The 20,318-nt window shown below is 47.6% G+C and overlaps 1 protein-coding gene across 1 annotated transcript; it reads right to left on the minus strand.

The window, feature by feature from the left end:
• Nucleotides 1-13,377: 13,377 nt before the first annotated feature.
• Nucleotides 13,378-19,082, minus strand: LOC128409914 (histone H3-like centromeric protein A). The gene is made up of 2 exons (XM_053380452.1): nt 18,678-19,082; nt 13,378-15,048 (listed from the first exon to the last, which is right to left on the minus strand). The coding sequence occupies exons 1-2, from the start codon at nt 19,044-19,046 to the stop codon at nt 14,914-14,916; spliced, it is 504 nt and encodes a 167-aa protein (XP_053236427.1). The 5' UTR covers nt 19,047-19,082; the 3' UTR covers nt 13,378-14,913.
• Between the last annotated feature and the right edge of the window lie 1,236 nt (nt 19,083-20,318).

Consider the following 20,318-nt stretch of genomic DNA (forward strand, 5'->3'; position numbering starts at 1 on the left):
CAGTCACCATCCTTGTCCAGAGCCTTGGTGAACTGCTTGATTAAGCCGAGCTTGATGTGCAGCGGTGGGAAGAGTATTCTTTCTCTGTCCACCAGAGGGTCGTTGATGACGTTCCTTTTTTTGCAAGGCACCAATTCCTCCCGCACAGGCCAGTCCTTCTTCGTGTAATGCTGAGCACGGTCCCTACTATCCCACATGCATAGAAAACATGGGTACTTGGTGAAGCCAGACTGTTGTCCCAACAAAAAGTTCACCATCTTCAGGTCAACACAAATAAACCACTTATGCTGATCATAACCAATTTTCTCCAGCACATACTTCACCGCTTCATAGTTCTCCTTCAGTGTAGTCAAGTGAGCCAGGGGTATAGAGGCAAACTGGTTGCCATTGTGTAGCAGAACACATTTCAGTGATCGCTTGCTGCTGTCAATGAACAGTCTCCAATCTTTGGGTTCGTACTGTGGCACTCCAAGCTTGAGCAGAAGCTGCGCAATATCTGCACAGTACACCAAGTCCTTCTCTTCTGAGAAAAAACGGAGGTACTCTTGATGCCTGTTGCGGAAGAAGCTGGTGCGAGCACTGTCAGAGAGGAGGTTTTTTTCCTTCAATCTGGATGCCAACAGTTCGGCAGAGTCCTTTGACAAGCTGAGGTCGCGAACTAGATCATTCAACTCCTTTTGGGAAAATGGATGTGGAGCATCATCTTCAAGAACCACTTCTTCTTCTTCATGTCCTTCAACACTGGAGGCATCTTCGTCACTAATGTCAGGAAGTTCTCCGAAGACAGGCATTGGAATTTCATCACAATGAGCTACAGGACGACGTGCTGATTGAAGATCAGGATACTTGAGGCTGCTCCGGTTCTTTCTGTTGATCCCAGTCACATCAACAGCGCAGAAGTAGCAGTCAGTGACATGGTTTGTCAGCTCCCTCCAAACCATGGGAATTCCAAAGTTCAGACTCCTCTTGCCATTGGTCCACCCACGTAGAGCCTCGGTGCATGCCTTGCACACCATGTGTGGCGCCCAAGCTTTATCCTGGTCACCAAGTTTAATACCAAAGTAAGCATGGTAAGCAACTTTATGCTTTGCCGCACCAATTTATGGAAGATTTCGAGGTTTTATGACTTCAAACTGATCCCTTTTCGACATAATCACCCAGAACTATCGGACCTGAATACTTCTTGTCATTAAAATAATCATTTCCAATCAAAACAATTATTCGACATGGCATTTTACCCCCACCAACTTTTTCTAAAATGCTCCACACAAGCATACATGTGAACAAAAACGTAAAAAAACGACATGTGGCCATAGCTCAAAAACTTGACCTGATTGAGCAAAACCAATGTGATTTTTGGATTCAGCACATCAGATTTGTCCTAAATCATCTGAAAAAAACGCAGACAACAAATTTGTGTAATCAGCCCAAAGCCTGGTTGAAGAAGAACATTTTCACTTGGCACCTAAAGGTATGTTATAAGAATTTTAAGGTTTTTTATATATATATATATATATATATATATATATATATATATATATATATATATATAATGTTCATTTGTTGTTGTTGTTTAGTCGCCAGGCACCTCTGTCCTCCACTACTTCCCGCAGTTTGGTCAAACTCATGCTGGTAGCTTCGAGAACACTGTCCAACCATCTCGTCCTCTGTCGTCCCCTTCTCCTTGTGCCCTCCATCTTTCCCAGCATCAGGGTCTTTTCCAGGGAGTCTTCTCTTCTCATGAGGTGGCCAAAGTACTGGAGCCTCAGCTTCAGGATCTGTCCTTCCAGTGAGCACTCAGGGCTGATTTCCTTAAGAATGGATGCGTTTGATCTTCTTGCAGTCCATGGGACTCTCAAGAGTCTCCTCCAGCACCAGAATTCAAAAGCATCCATTCTTCGGCGATCAGCCTTCTTTATGGTCCAGCTCTCACTTCCATACATCACTACTGGGAAAACCATGGCTTTAACTATACGGACCTTTGTTGGCAAGGTGACGTCTCTACTTCTCAAGATGCTGTCTAGGCCTGTCATTGCCCTTCTCCCAAGGAGCAGGCGTCTTTTAATTTCGTGGCTGCTGTCACCATCTGCAGTGATCATGGAGCCCAAGAAAGTAAAATCTCTCACTGCCTCCATTTCTTCCCCTTCTATTTGCCAGGAGATGATGGGACCAGTGGCCATGATCTTCGTTTTTTTGATGTTGAGCTTCAGACCATATTTTGCGCTCTCCTCTTTCACCCTCATTAAAAGGTTCATAACTGTATATATAAACCACATGTCTGAAACCCCATGGAAAAGGTCCTGAACAAATTGACCTCAAATATTTCTCTGCAAGGTCTAAGTGGGAAAACTTCCCATTGTCTCTTTCCTCACAAATCCTGTCCTCACAGATCCTGTCTTAAGGACACATTCAAGATTTGAACAGGGTGTGAGCCTGTGACCTGGATTCAGGAATTAAGTAGTTATAATAACAAAAGAGTGGCCAAAACCCAGATAATACAATCAGGTAACCTGGCAGATAGGAGATAAACAACACACTCAGATTTCTGTTGTAGACCGCCTTTTCTGTGATGTAGGTATGATGCATCTGGGGGGGGGGTCTTGGGCTACACCCCTTCTGTGATGTATGTATGATGTTTCTGGGGGTGGTCTTGGACTCCAGGGCGGGCAATTTAAAATGTCTATATAAGGGCGGGCACACCTTGGTTCTGAGTCCTCCTCCTCTCTCCTGCGTGTGGGGGAGCACCCTGTTGCAACAGTTAATAAAGATCAGGTTTACTAGCTGCTTTGCTTCTCAATATTCTCTGGTTGGTCTGTTATTTTCTCCTACTGATAGAGAACCTACAAAAGGACTCTATATGGGCTCTTATGTACCCCATAAGGGAAAAGGAGCAGTTCGTTTCTTATATCAGGTGTCTAATGAAGGAGCCAGACGAGCCTCCTGAGGATAGCATTCCATGGCAGAAAAGGCCCATTCTCATCTTACTGCCCTCTGGGCCTCTCATGGAGGGGGCACACAAAGAGGGGCCTCAGATCATGACTCAGGGTCTGGGTAAATTCACATAGAAAAGAGGTGGTCCTTAAGGGATTGCGGTCTTGAGCCTTGTGGAAACAGATTCCTTAGGTTAAATGTGCCCCTGCCTCGAATCTTCCTACATATGCTGCAGTGCTGGCCCGTCCATGAGGTAAGGGGATGAGACCACCTCAAGCAGCAGGATCCACAGGGGCTGCACTTCCTCCGAGAATCAACCGCTGCTGCAGAAATGAAGGGTTTTTTAATTCTATTTTGAGGGAAATCACCCAAAAATCAACACTTCCGATATGGGCTGCCCGGACGCCATTTCTGATGGACATATCCCAGTTGTGTCTGGGATATTCTGGACGTATGGCAGCCATATTTAAAGCACATTCAACATCATATGAATACTTATGTCCAATGTGTCTCCACCCACCCACAAGAGCCCATATGAGGGGCAGGAGGAGAGGAACTTTTCTGCTGTGGCTCTCACTACTGCAACTCTTTAGTTGAATCTGGCCCATAATGTGTATACCAGTCTAATATGAACTGGCCGACTTTCTCCCCTGCAGCTACTTTCTTTCTTTCTTTCTTTCTTTCTTTCTTTCTTTCTTTCTTTCTTTCTTTCTCTGGCCAGCCTGACTCCCAGCATTTCTCCGGATTCCCAGAGCTGACGCTTCTGAATTGCTCCTCTTTCATTCACCCATTGAAAGGCTGCCACCAACCCTGATCGTTGTTTTCCAGAACTGCATCATTTGCTCCAGCCCCATGGTTTTATAGCTCAATCAATATTTTGGTTGCTTCAAGCAAGACAGTGACTGTAAATTTTGCCTCAAGTGGTTTCAGGAGATACACACACACACATTTAGTTAGCATCAGCTAACCAGCATCAGCTAATGGAAGGATTTGTTGAGCACTTTTAATCCCAAAGGGTCTTTGGCTTGTAAGATGCTTATTTTAGCTGTTACTTCAGAGCAGTCAACCACCAGAACACAATAGCTACAAATATCATTTACACATGATTAATTCACTTTCTCTCCAACAGCAGCTAAAGTAAATGTCCTGAGCCCAATTCCTCACCATTGTCCATCCCATGGAGAAGTTGTTTTCACCTACACAAAGCTATCATGAAATGCTATCACATCTATGCCCTCAGACAGTGCTGTGCAGGTACACAAGCAGACCACACAAGGACAGAGGAAAGGAAGCAGTTTCTTCACCCACATATAAACACCAAAATGCATATTTCATTGTGCTGTAGCACAATGGATTCAGAAGCAGTGCTGTGCGCTGACACCAAAGTACTTTGGACTTCTGCCATATCACTTAAGAAAGCTTCTTCAGGGCTATGGGCATTTATGTTGAGAAACAACACCACAAAATCATCCTTACAAAAATATTTTGCATCAGATAATCCAAATTCAGCACCCACAAAACAAATGTTTCTTCCGTCTCTGAATGAACTGAATGTCCATCTATTTCCTTAGTTTGCACACTTGCTTCTGCTTGTGATGGCCAAAGGTGTGAGCACAGCTAGTGTGTTCCTTTTGGTACCTCTAGATCAGGCTTCCTCAACCTCGACCCTCCAGATGTTTTTGGCCTACAACTCCCATGATCCCTAGCTAGCAGGACCATTGTTTAGGGATGCTGGGAATTGTAGTCTCAAAACATCTGGAGGGCTGAGGTTGAGGAAGCTTGCTCTAGATCTGCTCGCAAGGATGAGGGTCACAGTTTGGTTCTTTGTGCAGAAAGCTGCTTTCCCTACTTGAAAGTGGACCAGCTGGTGATGGCAGATTAGGAGAAGTTATGTCACTCAGTGCAGCCCTCGCCAACGTGGCACCCTCCAGATGTTTTGGACTGCAACTCCCATCAGTTTGAGTGAACAGGTGGTTGTGATATCTGCTTGCTAGGAAGGCCTGTAGCTTGGCATGGGATAACCTCTGCTGCCTCCCATGTTGTGATTGATGGGGCTCCATTATGCAAGAAGAGGCTGACGTGTAAAGCGCTTCCTTGTTGGAATGCCAATGTGCGGTTAGAATAATACTGTCACATTTCTCTACATGTGCAGGCAGAGCATGCACAATAAGAAACACAGGACAGTACAAGGGACAGAAGTGAAAGTGGGTCTCCACTGGTCTGTCTTACAGCTCAGCTTTGGCACTGAAATGAATCTGTTCACCCTGATAGATTATCTGAACCAAGAGAAGGCCAGGGAGAACTGGACTCTGCTCACTCTTCTTCAGCCATGTTTGATACCATTGATCTCAACATCCTTCTGCAACATCTGTCTGGGTTCGGGATGGGAGATGCTGCTTACTGTTGTAGGTGTTCCTGTGAAATCGTTCAGAAATGAACAATTGAGAGCCAGTGTGGTATAATGGTTAAGAGCGGTAGACTCGTAATCTGGGGAACCGGGTTCGCGTCTCCGCTCCTCCACCTGCAGCTGCTGGGTGACCTTCGGCCAGTCACACTTCTCTGAAGTCTCTCAGCCCCACTCACCTCACAGAGTGTTTGTTGTGGGGGAGGAAAGGAGAATGATAGCCGCTTTGAGACTCCTTTGGGTAGTGATAAAGCGGGATATCAAACCCAAACTCAAACCAGTGCTTTTTTCGGGGGGTGGGGACAGACGCAGGGGTACACATACCCCTAAACATTTTGTGAATCAGATGGCGGTTTCATTTCATTTCCCAGTGATTTTCTTGAGTCAAAATGAGAGTACCCTCTAAGAAAAAAAACACTGATTGAAACAAACTGGGTCAATTCGCTTCATCCATTGCAAAGGAAGGAATTCCAGAGTTCTGAAATAGCTCTGAATGTCATATATTAATTCAGAACTCCATTCAGAGCCAATTTAACTTTAATTTCCCCCTAGAAAAGTCCAACTGGGGGTTAGAGGGAAAAGGGAGAGAGAGGAGAGGATGAGAAATTGAAAGCGTAAGTCTTTACTCAAACACTTTTTTCTAACCATGTTTTTTTCTAACCATGTTGGAAAGGGGAGGGACTTGTGGAAGTCTATAAAAGTCAAAGACCCATCCCCTCCCAGAATCCCTGGTCAAATCCTGAGGTCAGTGATGGACAGGATGAGGGTGAATAAACCGGACTGCTGTGGGATTGCTTCTTCTAGATAAACACTCCCCCATATGTGAATGGATTGGTTACTCAGGGATTATGGAAATTACTCTGCACCTCCTCAGCGGCATTCAGCCTCACCTATTATTCTTTTGTACGCTCCAGATTTGAGCCTTGCACTGAATGAAGGTGGAAATAGATTTGGGTTAGTCTCCAATAAACTCAGGGTTCATCCACCCAGGAGGCAAGGCCACATCTGGTGGCAGAATCCACTGGGGCAACTGATGTTTCCCCCCACTTATTCCTGATGCAGATCTTCTCTCACCCTGGTGGGGAGGGAGACATTATTTTGGGGGCCTGATACCATAGTGTTCTCCTATAGATGTTAGCGTCTAAGGACCATTTCACACATGAATACTCATCAGTGCATGACTTCAATCTCAGGAGATGACTTGTTGTATCTCTATCAGGGATATATTATTACAGAAAAAACTATCGGCTCACATCACCTCATGTGAAATGCTTTCGAGGGAGCCAAGTAACACATTAGAGGACAGTAAACGGTGTTTCCATGCGCTGCTCTGGTTCGCCAAAAGCGGCTTAGTCATGCTGGCCACATGACCCGGAAGCTGTACGCCAGCTCCCTTGGCCAATAAAGTGAGATGAGCGTCACAACCCCAGAGTCGTTCACGACTGGACCTGACGGTCAGGGGTCCCTTTACCTTTTTAAAGACCTGAACTGTAGAGAAATCATGGGACATACATGCATGTGTGAACCAAATTTAAGAATATGCATCAGTATTTATTAGGCTTCAATCATACAGTCACATACACACTTACTTGGAAGTAAATTGGATCTAGTTATGAGCAGGCATGCATAGATTTCAGTCTTAGGATACCTGTACATCTGGATTGCAGATGGCTAAAAAGCTGTACATTTAACCAAAATAAACAAGCGTAAAAATGTATTTGAGCCAATAAAATCATTTTGTGACATGAACAATCCCAAGCTTTTCTCTTTAATACAAATTATCACTCACAAAAAGCAATATTTCCAGACGCCCATGTTACAAGCTAAAATATTTTGAATATCAAAATGGGATGTTTAGCACAGGTTTAAAGAAAGTTGCGGGGGTTTGGGGTGGTTGCTTTTTTAAAAGCTTCCTTGTCCCCATTTTTCTGCTGGACCAGAACAGTGCCTAACTGTTTAACTTGTGGTTAAGGATTATTTGTGTAGGGCACTTCTGTAGGTAAAGTGTCATGTATTTGGCAAGGCGCCCACAGAACACTGTGCAGGATCTCTGGTTACAAATTGCAGCTGTATAACATAACAGGAAATGTCGAGCTTGAAGTTATTCCACTGGAAAGATTAATTATTTGGAAAAATAGCTACGCAGCAGCCTGATGTATTTCTGGAGCAAAGGCAAGTGACACCATTTTATAAATGCATAAGACAATAGAACCATTTTGGGAAGCACACTTTAAACGCCACCGACTTTCCTGTGACAATGTGCGTCGGGTTAGAGCTGTCTGTGTGCCTCTTACTTATTCTCAGAATTTAATTGGAGGCAGAACTCACCCAGAAGTTATTTTCCATGAGAGAGCTCAGTCCTGGAACACGTGAAGTAGCAATTAAGAAGATGGTGCATCAGTGAATGGACAGTGCCACGCCCCATGGAGGACCTACTGCCAACTACCATTCTTCTGAGCCCTGGGAGCAGGAATATTATTTCCGAATATATACCAAGCTACCAATTTCGATGCTAACATTGCTTTTATGAATTTAAGGACTGATAACGCCAGCGTCATGCCCAAATACGTAACTGCCCTGCCCTGGAAGTGAATTGTATACAGCATGGACTGCACTAGTCAGATAATTCATCCCCAAAGACATAGGGGCACCAAGCTTTGCTCAGTGGCTGTTCTTCGTGTATATACTGTCTGCAGTGAGGTAGGGAAACAAATTGCAAGTGTCTGTAACCTTTTACCTTTTATTCAACATTCTACAGGTTGTTTGGGTGCTAACTACAAAAAAAACACCTTCCTTCAATTAGTTTTAAAGAGGGGAAATGGTATATCGACATGTAAGATGACACTGAATCTCAACATGTCACATAATTGTGACATAACGGGACCTCTCCCTGGACACAAATTAGTAAGCATTTTACATAGTTTTGCATAAAACAGAATAGTTCGGTTTAGAGATCTTCCCTTCCCTGAATCATGCCCATTTTATTTCACAGGAGACGACACCTTATTGCTCTGGCAAGAATCATCCAGAGCTGTGAAGTAAATGTTCAATGTGAAGCAAGTTCGTCTGCATCCATTTTAGAGCTGTTTAAGAGGAGGCCGTCGTGGGGCAGAGTCCAAAGCATGCCTGCGATCAGGATTCCTTTTGCGTTTGTGTGTGTTCCCAAAGGGAATGTGGTTTGGATGAGGTAGGGGAAGGCAGAGCTATTTTAAAACCAGCACAACATGCCACTTAATAAAACTTTTCCACCCAGAAGTCACTGAACTGAAATCCACTTTAGGAGCAAAACGTTACTGTACCATTAATGCATTTGCTAGTAGGATTTTGCCTGAGGCTCTGATCAACAGCTGCCAGCCAAGGTGTTCTTGAACTACTGTTCCTGCTAAAAGGAAATCCCCACTAGAGAAACATCTGCAACCATCTATTTTGTGTGGATTTTGGACGTACTCAGGAGAAGTTTGGCATTAAAATCTACCAAAAGGAAAGAAAAAAGAGAGAATGGATGTTTTGATTTTCCATTGTGGAAAGCTTAGCTGGTTTTCAATAATAATAATAATAATAATAATAATAATAATAATAATAATACAGTGGTACCTCGGGTTAAGAACTTATTTCACGTTCTGGACGTCTGTTCTTAACATGAAACTGTTCTTAACCTGAAGCACCACTTTAGCTAATGGGGCCTCCTGCTGCCGCTGCACTGCCGCCACACGATTTCTGTTCTTATCCTGAAGCAAAGTTCTTAACCCGAGGTAATATTTCTGGGTTAGCGGAGTCTGTAACCTGAAGCGTGTGTAACCTGAAGCGTATGTAACCCAAGGTACCACTGTAATAATAATAATTCAAATGTCCCTTTTCCTATGCAGTTCATCAAATAAAGGGCCTGTTTTTTCCTTACTTACTGAGCCATAGGTTAAATATCTTAGGCTATTATGCCTTTTTCTAGAGGAAAATGAACACAGTAGGTGAATGGTTTCTTGGTCTGGGAAGGAAGAATTCTCCATCTTTTGTATAGGGTTGCACTAATCCTGAAATGATTGAGAGGACTCCTTAATCTAGAACTGTCACTTAAGGTACAGGTATCTCCAGGGATGAAAAATGCTCACCCCACCCTCCCCAGTTTAGGATGAGACATCAGCTGCAACCTCTTTTGGGCAGGAAAGGGTCTTGGTTAATGATATATTCTTCTCTTGGCCAGCACTCTGTCAACTGTGCTGCACTGCCTCTCTAAAGAATTAACAACCACAAATTCACAATGAAACTACAGATTAGAAATGGGCATTCCATTATATAAATGGGACTGCAGCAGGTCATCTTTAAATAAATACATAAGCTTTCACGCTTAAGGCAGAAAATCCATGTAGCACCAACTCACAGCAAAAACAATAATTAATTAAATATCCTTTATTAGCTTCCATAAATCAAGTAACTAACAATTTGTTGCCTCAAGATTCTTATATAAGCAAATCTCAAAAACAGAACCAGTATAAGGTACGTGCAAACACATCAATTCCCCCTCCCCAACTGCAAATTTGTGGGATATGAGTACTTGAGCTAGCTTCTCTCAGACTCAGGAAAGCATTCACAATTATGAAGAAACATTAATGTGCTTTTAACGAAGTGATCAAGAGAGTCAAGCTTGCAACTATATGACGATGATGCTTGGAATCGTGTCCCAAAGATGGCAGGTGTGACTCAGATCTTCCGGGTTAACACTGAAGCCAAAAGCAAACAGGTGTTCTGAAGGTCAAGTCTTGTCCTTCTCTGCCTGTGTTAACAGAGTATGGCTCCAAGGCCACTAGGACATTGATTTTTAGACTGTGCCAAAGTGCCGTGTGTTGACTGCAACAGGAAATTAATTTCTGTAATTTATTATCTATATCCAGGGTGCCAATCAAAGGCCAAGACTGGAAAAGCTACATGGTTGAACAGGTGGCATATGTCTTGATGGATGGAGTATGCATGCACATTCAACTGCCTAATGGCGTCCACATCACCCAGAAGATTGTAGCCACAGGAATAAGAAAAGTTGTTCCGTTATCTAGAAAGGTCACTTCCTGGTTCACATGGAGAAGCCATTTTCAACAGAGCCCAGCGACGGAAGCGCACAGCTACATTGAGGCAGCACCGGGTGTTTAAATTTTGCTCCCATAACAATTTTGCACCCAGGGTAACCACCCCTGTGGCTTCCCCATGCTATGCTACTCTATTGGAGTAACTGAAATTAGCTTTTATCAACCCAATTCTTCCACTTGCACGGAAGGTACCAAGAGTGAAAGATAACCTGGCAGTCATGGTTCTTTTGCCTGCTATGTTCATTGGCTGTACCCATCCAAGGGAAGCAGCAAGCTAGACGGTTTGTGGAGCATAGAGTACTAATGAACAACAAGCTATTGCCATAAAAATTCAAGCTTGCTTCAAGAGCACGAGGGACTTCCAGATGGGTAATTATTTTAAGGCTGGTGCTCCTAACGCATGGAAGCTCTGCCCCCAGCACCCACATGACATCACTGGCACAAGCCCATACTTCCAGTGGCAGATTTAGGGCTCTGCAAGAGGTGAGCACACACTGGGCTCTGAGCAGAGGAGGTGCAGTCTCAAAACCTAGTAAGCAAGGTGCTGGGCATTGGGAAGGAGGTGGAGGCAGTGACAGGTTCCTAGAGTCCTCCCACCTAGTTACTGTCTGCCCACCTTTGGGCAGGCAGTGAGTGCTCGGGGGGGGGGACCAAATTCTGACGTTGCATAGGGCGCCATAGTACCCTTGTCTGACACTGATACTTCCCCCTCTATTTAATCCAAGCTTGCATTTTCCAGAGAAAATTCAGTAACTTGAAAAACCACCACCACCAGTTCTTGAGGATTTGTTTGTGATAGCTGAATGACCCCTCTGGAACACCCAGTGAAGAATGAAGGAACTTTAAAACTGCAAGAACTGCCCTCCATCCTTCTTTGGCCTGCCTTCTCTGCATTTGCCGCTCTCCTAAGGCAGCGCAGTGCATTTCCACAACACACTGTCAACACAATCTTTCATGCACAGCTCCTTCTGGCTTCTGCTTTGAAGAACTGGGCTCCTCCAAGAATTGTCCCTCCAGTAGTTATTCGACTGTAGGCAAGGCAACTGTGCAGAACCAAGCTGTGGCGCTGCTCAGTACGTCAACGGGTGATATCCAACAATGACTGTCTGCTGGCAGAAGGGAAGCTCTTGGTGGAGTCTTCTCTCCCCTAGCAAGACGCCATGCTCCAGAGGGACCCACTAATCCTCTGGAGTAGATTTAAAGGGTGGGGTGACACTGCCGGGTGAAGGAGGGATGGCCAAAAATTGCTTCCCTCCCCGTTATGTTGGCATATTCCCTTCAGTCAGCAGGCTGAATATTGTCAGGTGTAGCTTCTCATGCAGGAATTCAAAAAGCAGCACCTGCCTAAACTCTCAGTTCTGACCGGTGATTAGGCTAGACTAAATGGCCTTTGTGTTCTTTTATAGTGGAGATGCTAAACAGAAAACAAAATAAAAAACCTGGCTTTGGTCTTTCCGCTGAACTGCTGTACAGTCAGACTGAGGTCACATCCACACCACATATTTAAAGCAAATCCAATACGCATTTAAAGAACATGACTTCCCACAAAGTGGAATACACAATGTAACACTAGATGGCGATGGTGTTTTTTCAATGTATTTTTGAAAATGCTTTTTTAAAAGAAGCGTTTTCAGAAGGTTTTTTGTATGTGTGTAGATTCCACCCCAGTATCAGAGAAATCATTCAAAGAAACCCAAACAGTGATCCCAGCAACTCTTCCTGGTAGGTCTTGCTCAGGGGTCAGCAAGGTTTACCTCGCTTGTGCCGGTTCACTCCAGCGGAGATCCCTCCGTGGGCCAGATCACGTGCGCGCCCGTGATTTTCGGCGTCTGCGCAGACGCGGTTTCCGGTGCCGCGGAAGCGAGTCCCCGTGCCGCAGCGGTTTGGCGCAGCACCCGGGGACTCACTGAGCGGGCGGTTCGTGGGCCAGTTAAACGACCCCTGTGGGCCACTTGTGGCCCATGAGCCTTAGGTTGCTGACCCCTGGACTTGTTTGTGAGGCCGTTGTGAGGACCTGCCTTTCCACCACTATCTAAGACTGCTTCATCTTGTCTCTCTTTGCTCCACCCTCTTCATTTCTCTGCATGTTCTGGGAGACCAGGGTGGAGAGGAGCTGGTCACAGCAGGAGGGGAGACTCCCTGGATTCTTCAGCAGCCTACCCCCACTTCAGCCTCTAATTCCGGACTGCTCTCTGCCACAGCCTCTTCCTGTTAAACCCTGTTATGTCTTCTACTTCCGAAACCTTCCTCCCAGTCAGCTCCCTCTTCTCCTCTGACCACTCATTGTTGTCCCACCACCAACCCCCTGGCTCTGAGTCTTCTTCCCCTGGGGGTTCCAAGCTGGTGCCCCCCGCCACTGTTCTGCATCCAGCCAATCCACGACAGAATGCAGCAGGACGTGCTTAGACTCCACCCACACAGAATGGAGCAACACTATCTCCGCCCAGCAAGACTTAGCTCAGAGATAGGATAAAACTAAAGATAGTAACAGATGCATTTTGGAGAGTTAAGAGAGTCAGCGATTGGGTAGATGTTCCTGCATTGATATCTAGAACCTGGAATTTCCTAGGTTCTTGAAAAGCTAAGCTCTGTGCTCCATGCACCCTGCATCAATTAGAATGAAGCTCTGTCAGCATCAGAGCTGAAACTCATAAGATAGCAGAGATCATTTCTCAGCTGGACATGAAAATTCATTGCACAGTTCATCCAGAAATGGCAACAACCAGTTTGATGAAGAGTCACAACAGCTTCCTGAACGAAGTAGAATGAAATGGCTTAGCAATCAGACGTGTCTGTTCACATCAAGCACTTCTCTCCCACCGCCAGTGTCATTTGTATTTGCCAAAGCATCCTATAGTTCTTTGGCAACCAAACAGCTGCATGCATGTAGAAAATCTACCACTAAGCTGATAGCAGTCAAGCGCTCGGCACTGGTGAATATGCATCCCATGCAGCAGTCAACCCATCTAGTTTTGTGAGCAAGATTTCAATTTATTTATTAACAAGCGTTCAAACCTGCTTTATTCAAATTTCAACGGAAAACATCTTGCAATGTTTAAAAAGAAAAAGAGGTTCACTCTTTCTGCGTCTCTCCCTCCATCCCTGCTTTGCTGCCCTGGAATTCACTGTTGGTTTAGAAAAGGACCTGTGTGTATTCGCCCTGGTTTCTGACAGGATTTTTCATTCCCTAGTTTTTGGCAGGGATCAGGTCTGAGGCGAACTTGCTTTGCCTCCATGTCCGGCTGGAGATAAAGCATTTTCTCCTCCCCTCCAATAATGTTCGCGTTTCTGATGCGAAATGAGAGAATAAAGCGGGAAGAGATAAAATAGATGGCAGAATATCAGCAGGACACGGAAGGCGCTGGCCTGAGGCCCTTCAGAGATTTTGGGTGCATGGGAGTTGTAGTCCAAAATGTCCGGAGGGGCCCATCTTGACAAGAGCCATGCTAGAGCATCCACTTGGAGGCGGGGGCAAGCATGGCAGTGAGCAGAAGGGACATCCATTGGCAACAAGAGCAGTTAAGATAAAACTTCATGTTTAAAAAACCAAGCAAACTCTAACGTTTCCCAAACTTTGGGTCTCCAGTTGCCCTTGGACCACAACTCCCATCATCCCTAGTTGCAAGACCAGCGGTCAGGGATGATGGGAGTTGTAGTCTGAAAACAGCTGGACGCCCAAGCCTGGGAAACACAGCTCCAAAGCCACATCTGCGTTATGCATTTAAAGCAGTATCGTAACCACTCTAAGCACTTCTTGTTTCCCCTCAAAGAATCCCGGGAACTGTAGCTTGTTAAGGCTGCTGAGAATTGGTAGGAGCGCCCCCCTACTTCTTAAGAGAGAGGTTTAGCAATCCATCCCTCTTCGCAGGGAACTCTGGGAATTGTCGCTCTCTGCACCCCTAAACTACGGCTCCCGGGTCTCTTGGAGGGGGGCTAGTTAAAAGCGGCATGATACTGCTTTAAACACACAGTGTCGGTGAGGCCTAAGTAAAAAAATTGTGAGAGCAACTTTGGCAAAGGTCCACTGACTTTCCATGAGAAAGATTTTAAAAGCGGGGGGGGGGGGGGGACTCGTGGCTGCCCACAACCATCAGCTCCAGCCAGCATCACCAATGGTCAGGGCCGACGGCAGCTGTGCAACATCTGGAGGGGTCACAGGTCAAGCGTCTCCCTCGCTGGAGTCAAAACAGGGCTTTAAAAGCAATTCACTTGGAGCTGAACAGGTCCCCTTTCTTATTCTGCCCCCTTCCGCATATGACAACCCAACACTCCCACCCCGGATCCCACCCCATCATGCCCCACATTAAGTCACCTCAGGGAGAAGCTGGTGCAGGAAGCAGGCGGAAAAAAGGAGGGAGCCAAAGAGCTGAGCCCGCGCTGCCCCCCTCACAGGGGCTTTTAGGTCCAAGCCAGCCGCCCCCAGCCTGAAGGAGGTCCCTGAGCACGTTGCAGGTTCTGGGATGCTCCCGGTTGCCTTTTCGCTGCTCCCTGGGAGGCAGGATGCTAGCCCAAGCCGCCCTGAATGCCCCGGATCCGCCGAGCCAGCTGGATGTCCTTGGGGTGTAGGGTGACCCTCTTGGCATGGATGGTACAGAGGTAAGCATCCTCCAACAGGAAGACGAGAAACGCTTCGGCGGCCTGGAGGGGAGAGCGAAGGAGGATGGGGAGAGAAGAGAGAGCAAGTGGGAATAATAATAATAATAATAATAATAATAATAATAATAATAATTTATTATTTATACCCCGCCCATCTGGCTGAGTTTCCCCAGCCACTCTGGGCGGCTCCCAATCAGTGTTAAAAACAGTACAGCGTTACATATTAAAAACTTCCCTGAACAGGGCTGCCTTAAGATGTCTTCTGAATGACAGGTAATTATTTATCTCTTTGACATCTGATGGGAGGGCATTCCACAGGGCGGGTGCCATTACCGAGAAGGCCCTCTGTCTGGTTCCCTGTAGCCTCACTTCTCGCAATGAGGGAACCGCCAGAAGGCCCTCGGCGCTGGATCTCAGTGTCCGGGCTGAACGATGGGGGTGGAGACGCTCCTTCAGGTATACAGGACCGAGGCCGTTTAGGGCTTTAAAGGTCAGCACCAACACTTTGAATCGTGCTCGGAAACATACTGGGAGCCAGTGCAGATCTCTCAGAACCGGTGTTATGTGGTCCCGGCGGCCACTCCCAGTCACCAGTCTAGCTGCCGCATTCTGGATTAATTGCAGTTTCCGGGTCACCTTCAAAGGTAGCCCCACGTAGAGCGCGTTGCAGTAGTCCAAGCGTGAGATAACTAGAGCATGCACCACTCTAGCGAGACAGTTCGCGGGCAGGTAGGGTCTTAGCCCGCGTACCAGGTGGAGCTGGTAGACAGCTGCCCTGGACACAGAGTTAACCTGCGCCTCCATGGACAGCTGTGAGTCCAAAATGACTCCCAGGCTGTGCACCTGGTCCTTCAGGGGCACAGTTACCCCATTCAAGACCAGGGAATCCCTCACACCAACCCGCTGCCTGTCCCCCAAAAACAGTACTTCTGTCTTGTCAGGATTCAACCTCAATCTGTTAGCCGCCATCCATCCTCCAACCGCCTCCAGGCACTCACACAGGACCTTCACCGCCTTCACTGGTTCTGATTTAAAGGAGAGGTAGAGCTGGGTGTCATCTGCATACTGATGAACACCCAGCCCAAACCCCCTGATGATCTCTCCCAGCGGCTTCATATAGATGTTAAAAAGCATGGGGGAGAGGATGGAACCCTGAGGCACCCCACAAGTGAGAGCCCAGGGGTCTGAACACTCATCCCCCAACACCACTTTCTGGACACGGCCCAGGAGGAAGGAGGATAGGGAGAGAAGAGAGAGCAAGTGGGAAGGGTGCAGGCAGTTGGCGGAGCCCCCCTTCCCCCTCCCCATGCTGTTTAACATCTACGTGAAACCGACGAGATTAATAATATATATATATTTTTAATACCCCGCCCTCCCCAGCCAAGACTGGGCTCAGGGCAGGTAACAACCAATAATAAAAACAGGTTGATTAAAATACAATTTAAAAGATTAAGACACAACATTAAAACATTAGGATGCAGCCTCTTCACAGGAGGAGAAAGGAAAAAGAAAGAGAGGGAGGGAATCAAATTGGCTCCAAGCCAAAGGCCAGGCGGAACAACTCTGTCTTACAGGCCCTGCAGAAAGAAATCAGATCCTGCAGGGCCCTGGTCTCATGAGGCAGAGCGTTCCACCAGGCTGGAGCCAGTGTTGAAAAGGCCCTGGCTCTGGTTGAAGCTAATCTAACTTCCTTAGGGCCCGGGACCACTAGGGTGTTGCTATTTATGGACCTTGAGGCTCTCTGTGGGGCATACCGGGAGAGGCGGTCCCGTAGGTACGAGGGTCCTAGGCCGTGAAGGGCTTTAAAGGTCAAAACCAGCACCTTAAATCTGACCCTGTGCTCCACCGGGAGCCAGTGCAGCTGGTATAGCACTGGGTGAATATGCTCCCATGGCAGAGACCCTGTGAGGAGCCTCACTGCTGCATTCTGCACCCGCTGGAGTTTCTGGGACAGCTTCAAGGGCAGCCCCGCGTAGAGCGAATTACAGTAATCAAGCCTGGAGGTGACCGTCGCATGAATCACTGTGGCCAGGTTGGGGCGGGAAAGGTAAGGGACCAAGTGCTTGATGGTGCTTTTTTTTGGAGCACGTTGTCAGCAACAGGCCGACGGCACATGCCTCTCCTCCACATCTACAGTGGATGGGCTGGACCGCCGTCTTGCCCCAGTAATGGAGTGAATGAGAGCCAACAAACTGAAGCCCAATCCAGATTAAGACTGATGCAAGTGTTAAGCGGGCAGTTCCCTAGACCAGATGGATGGGGGGCTGCCTGCCCTTGATGGCTTTACACAGCTCACTGGGCAAGGTTGGGTTTGGGGCCATTTACTTGTGACCCCGGTTTGAGTGATAATTACTCTGGGTTTTTTGGGGGGGGCAGCGGCACAAAACACAGCACCAAACTTTGGCATCAGTTTGGAGGGATCCTTTGCTATCGCTTTAGGCTCAGATGGCCTCAATGATATAGTGCTTTCTTTACATATTTTTAGGCACCAGGCAAAAATGTTCCTCTTCGACCAGGCCTTTGGCTGATTAACCAATCCATGTTAGGTGATGGTGAGTTAATCCTTTTCTATTATTATGTCATGTATTTTGTGTTTTTATGTTACTAACCACCCTGTAATCTTCACCTGAAGGGTTGCATATCAATTTAATGATGTTGGCTGAGGTTGATGGCAGTGGGACTCTTTGGGGTCATAGGTTACCCCACCCTGGTTTAGCAAATCCACTCCCATCAGCAGGACCCTTCTGGCTGTTCTCACCCCCAGTTCCATGGGGGTACGAGATGGGGCTAATGCCCTCAGGTTACTGCAGCCACAACTCTGCCCCCCCACAAACAGCTGCCAAATGTCTGCAGGGGGGAGGGGCCCTGCCCTAAATTGTTTCCAGGGTTTAAAAATGCTGGACACATAGTGAGAGATTTTACTTTCTTGGGCTCCATGATCACTGCAGATGGTGAAAGCAGCCACGAAATTAAAAGACGCCTGCTTCTTCGGAGAAAAGCAATGACAAACCTAGACAGCATCTTAAAAAGCAGAGACATCACCTTGCCAACAAAGGTCCGTATAATTAAAGCTATGGTTTTCCCAGTAGTGATGTATGGAAGTGAGAGCTGGACCATAAAGAAGGCTGATGGCCGAAGAATTGTTGCTTTTGAATTCTGGTGCTGGAGGAGACTCTTGAGAGTCCCATGGACTGCAAGAAGATCAAACGCATCCATTCTTAAGGAAATCAGCCCTGAGTGCTCCCTGGAAGGACAGATCCTGAAGCTGAGGCTCCAATACTTTGGCCACCTCATGAGAAGGGAAGACTCCCTGGAAAAGACCCTGATGTTGGGGAAGATGGAGGGCACAAGGAGAAGGGGACGACAGAGGACGAGATGGTGGGACCAGCATGAATTTGACCAAGCTGCGGGAGGCAGTGGAAGACAGGAGGTGCCTGGCGTGCTCTGGTCCAGGGGGTCCCAATGAGTCAGACACGACTAAACAACAACAAGGGCCAGCTCCCTTTGCCCCCAGTCCGTAGGGAGGGTCTGCTGTGGGGCTGCAGGAGGGAAGGGAGCCTTCTGTTCTCATGCAAATGCCATCCCTGCAGAAAGGAGATCCGAGGCGCCGGCCAAGAGGAAGCCAGCCTGCCCCTCTCTCCCTCCCCCCCCCACCAGATCTCCGCCCTTACCTCCTGCAGGGCGAGCAGCGCCATGGCTTGCCATTGCATGTCGACCCCCCGCGTGTAATCCAGGCAGATCTCGCGCACCACGCGGGCGAAGGGCAGCTTCCGGATGAGCAGGTTGGTGGACTTCTGGTACTTGCGGATCTCCAGCAGGGCTCGCTGGCCGGGGCGGAACCTTCTCCGGCGGGGGCGCTGCGCCTGGTCCGCGGGGGGCGCCCGGCGAGGCGAGGCTGGGGGCGCCCGCTGCCTGCGCGGAGAGGGGCCGGGGCGCCTCCCCCGGCGGGAGGGCGGGGTTTGGGGGGCCCTCCGGGAGGGAGGAGTCGAGGGGGCCCTCCGGGAGGGCGGGGTGGAGGGGCTTCTCCCGGACCGCCTCATGGCACCTCCCGCAGCGGCGGCTCTGGACACCCTCCTCGCCTCCCCCGTTTGAATTCCCGGGCTCCACTCCCCGCCCCGCCCCGGGAAGGCCGCCCGCCAATCCGCTGCTCGGACGCCACCGTTCGAATCATCACAGCCAATCGGATGGAGCGGGGAGGCGCCTGGGGCGGGAAGGAGGAAGCGCGGCGCGATCCAGAAGAAAATAGTCAATGGGGAGCGGGGGCGGGGGAAGTGGGCGGGAGGTTTTGCTACGTCCCGGCAAACGATTGGTTAATGTTGGAGAGAAAGGCAGGAGGTTAGTCCAATAAAGGCTGAGAAAACAACAAACAAACAAACAAAGGTTTCAACTTAAGAGGCAGATTTTCAGTGGCATCTCAAGGCATTTTTGGAGCTCTTCTGCAATAAATGTACATTTATTGAATTTAAGCCACTTGATGCTATTTGATTGATTGATTGATTGATTGATTGATTGACTGATGAAAGATAGAAAGGGCTGTGACCTATATCCCAGAGAAATTTAGGGGAGTCAGGTTGCCTCCCAGTTTCAAAAAGCCTTTTCAGGTATTGATACGGTTATGTACTGAGTTGAATAGGATCCAAACTGCAGCAGTCTGATTGGTCCTAGAACAATAGGATCCAAAAGGCAGCAGTCTGATTGGTCCTAGAACAATAGGATTCAGAATGCAGCAGTCTGATTGGTCCTAGAACAATGCAGCAGTATGATTGGTTGGCAGGAACTACCCAATCATGCTCCAGATAGAAGTGAATCCACAACCTGATTGGCTTACAGTAGAATTCCGGAATTAGCCAATCATGTGCAGCCCATTGTGTAAATAATGTATATAAAGCAGATACTTTGAGGGGACTTTCATTCATTCTTCCTCACCACTATGAGCTGAATAAAGAGCATGAAATCACTTTGCGACTCTGAGTATATTTCAGATACAGAGCTGGCCCAAGACATTTTGGCTCCTGAGATGAATCACAAAATGGCACACAGGCCTTCAAGGAGTCAGGAACAAGGAGTGGAATAAAGAGCTCCATCAGGAATGGGGGGAGGGGCAAGGAGTGAAGATCTAGATCAGGAACAAGGGCTGGGGTGTCAAATCAACCTTACCTGAAGGTTGAAGTGGGGCCCCACTCCAAACCACACTGGGTGGGTGCAGATGACAGGATAACAGTACTATATTTCAGGGGTCAGCAAACGTTTTCGGCAGGGGGCCGGTCCACTGTCCCTCAGACCTTGTGGGGGGGCCGGACTATATTTGGGGG

This window comes from Podarcis raffonei, chromosome 3, assembly GCF_027172205.1.
Source record: "Podarcis raffonei isolate rPodRaf1 chromosome 3, rPodRaf1.pri, whole genome shotgun sequence".
Lineage (NCBI taxonomy): Eukaryota > Metazoa > Chordata > Lepidosauria > Squamata > Lacertidae > Podarcis > Podarcis raffonei.

Excerpts from the sequence above, each read along its gene's own strand:
- LOC128409914 (XM_053380452.1), bottom strand. The coding sequence starts at position 19,046 with ATGAGGCGGTCCGGGAGAAGCCCCTCCACCCCGCCCTCCCGGAGGGCC. Across the intron at positions 15,049-18,677 it reads CGCTGCTCGCCCTGCAGGAG|GCCGCCGAAGCGTTTCTCGT; the intron begins GTAAGGGCGGAG and ends TCTCCCCTCCAG.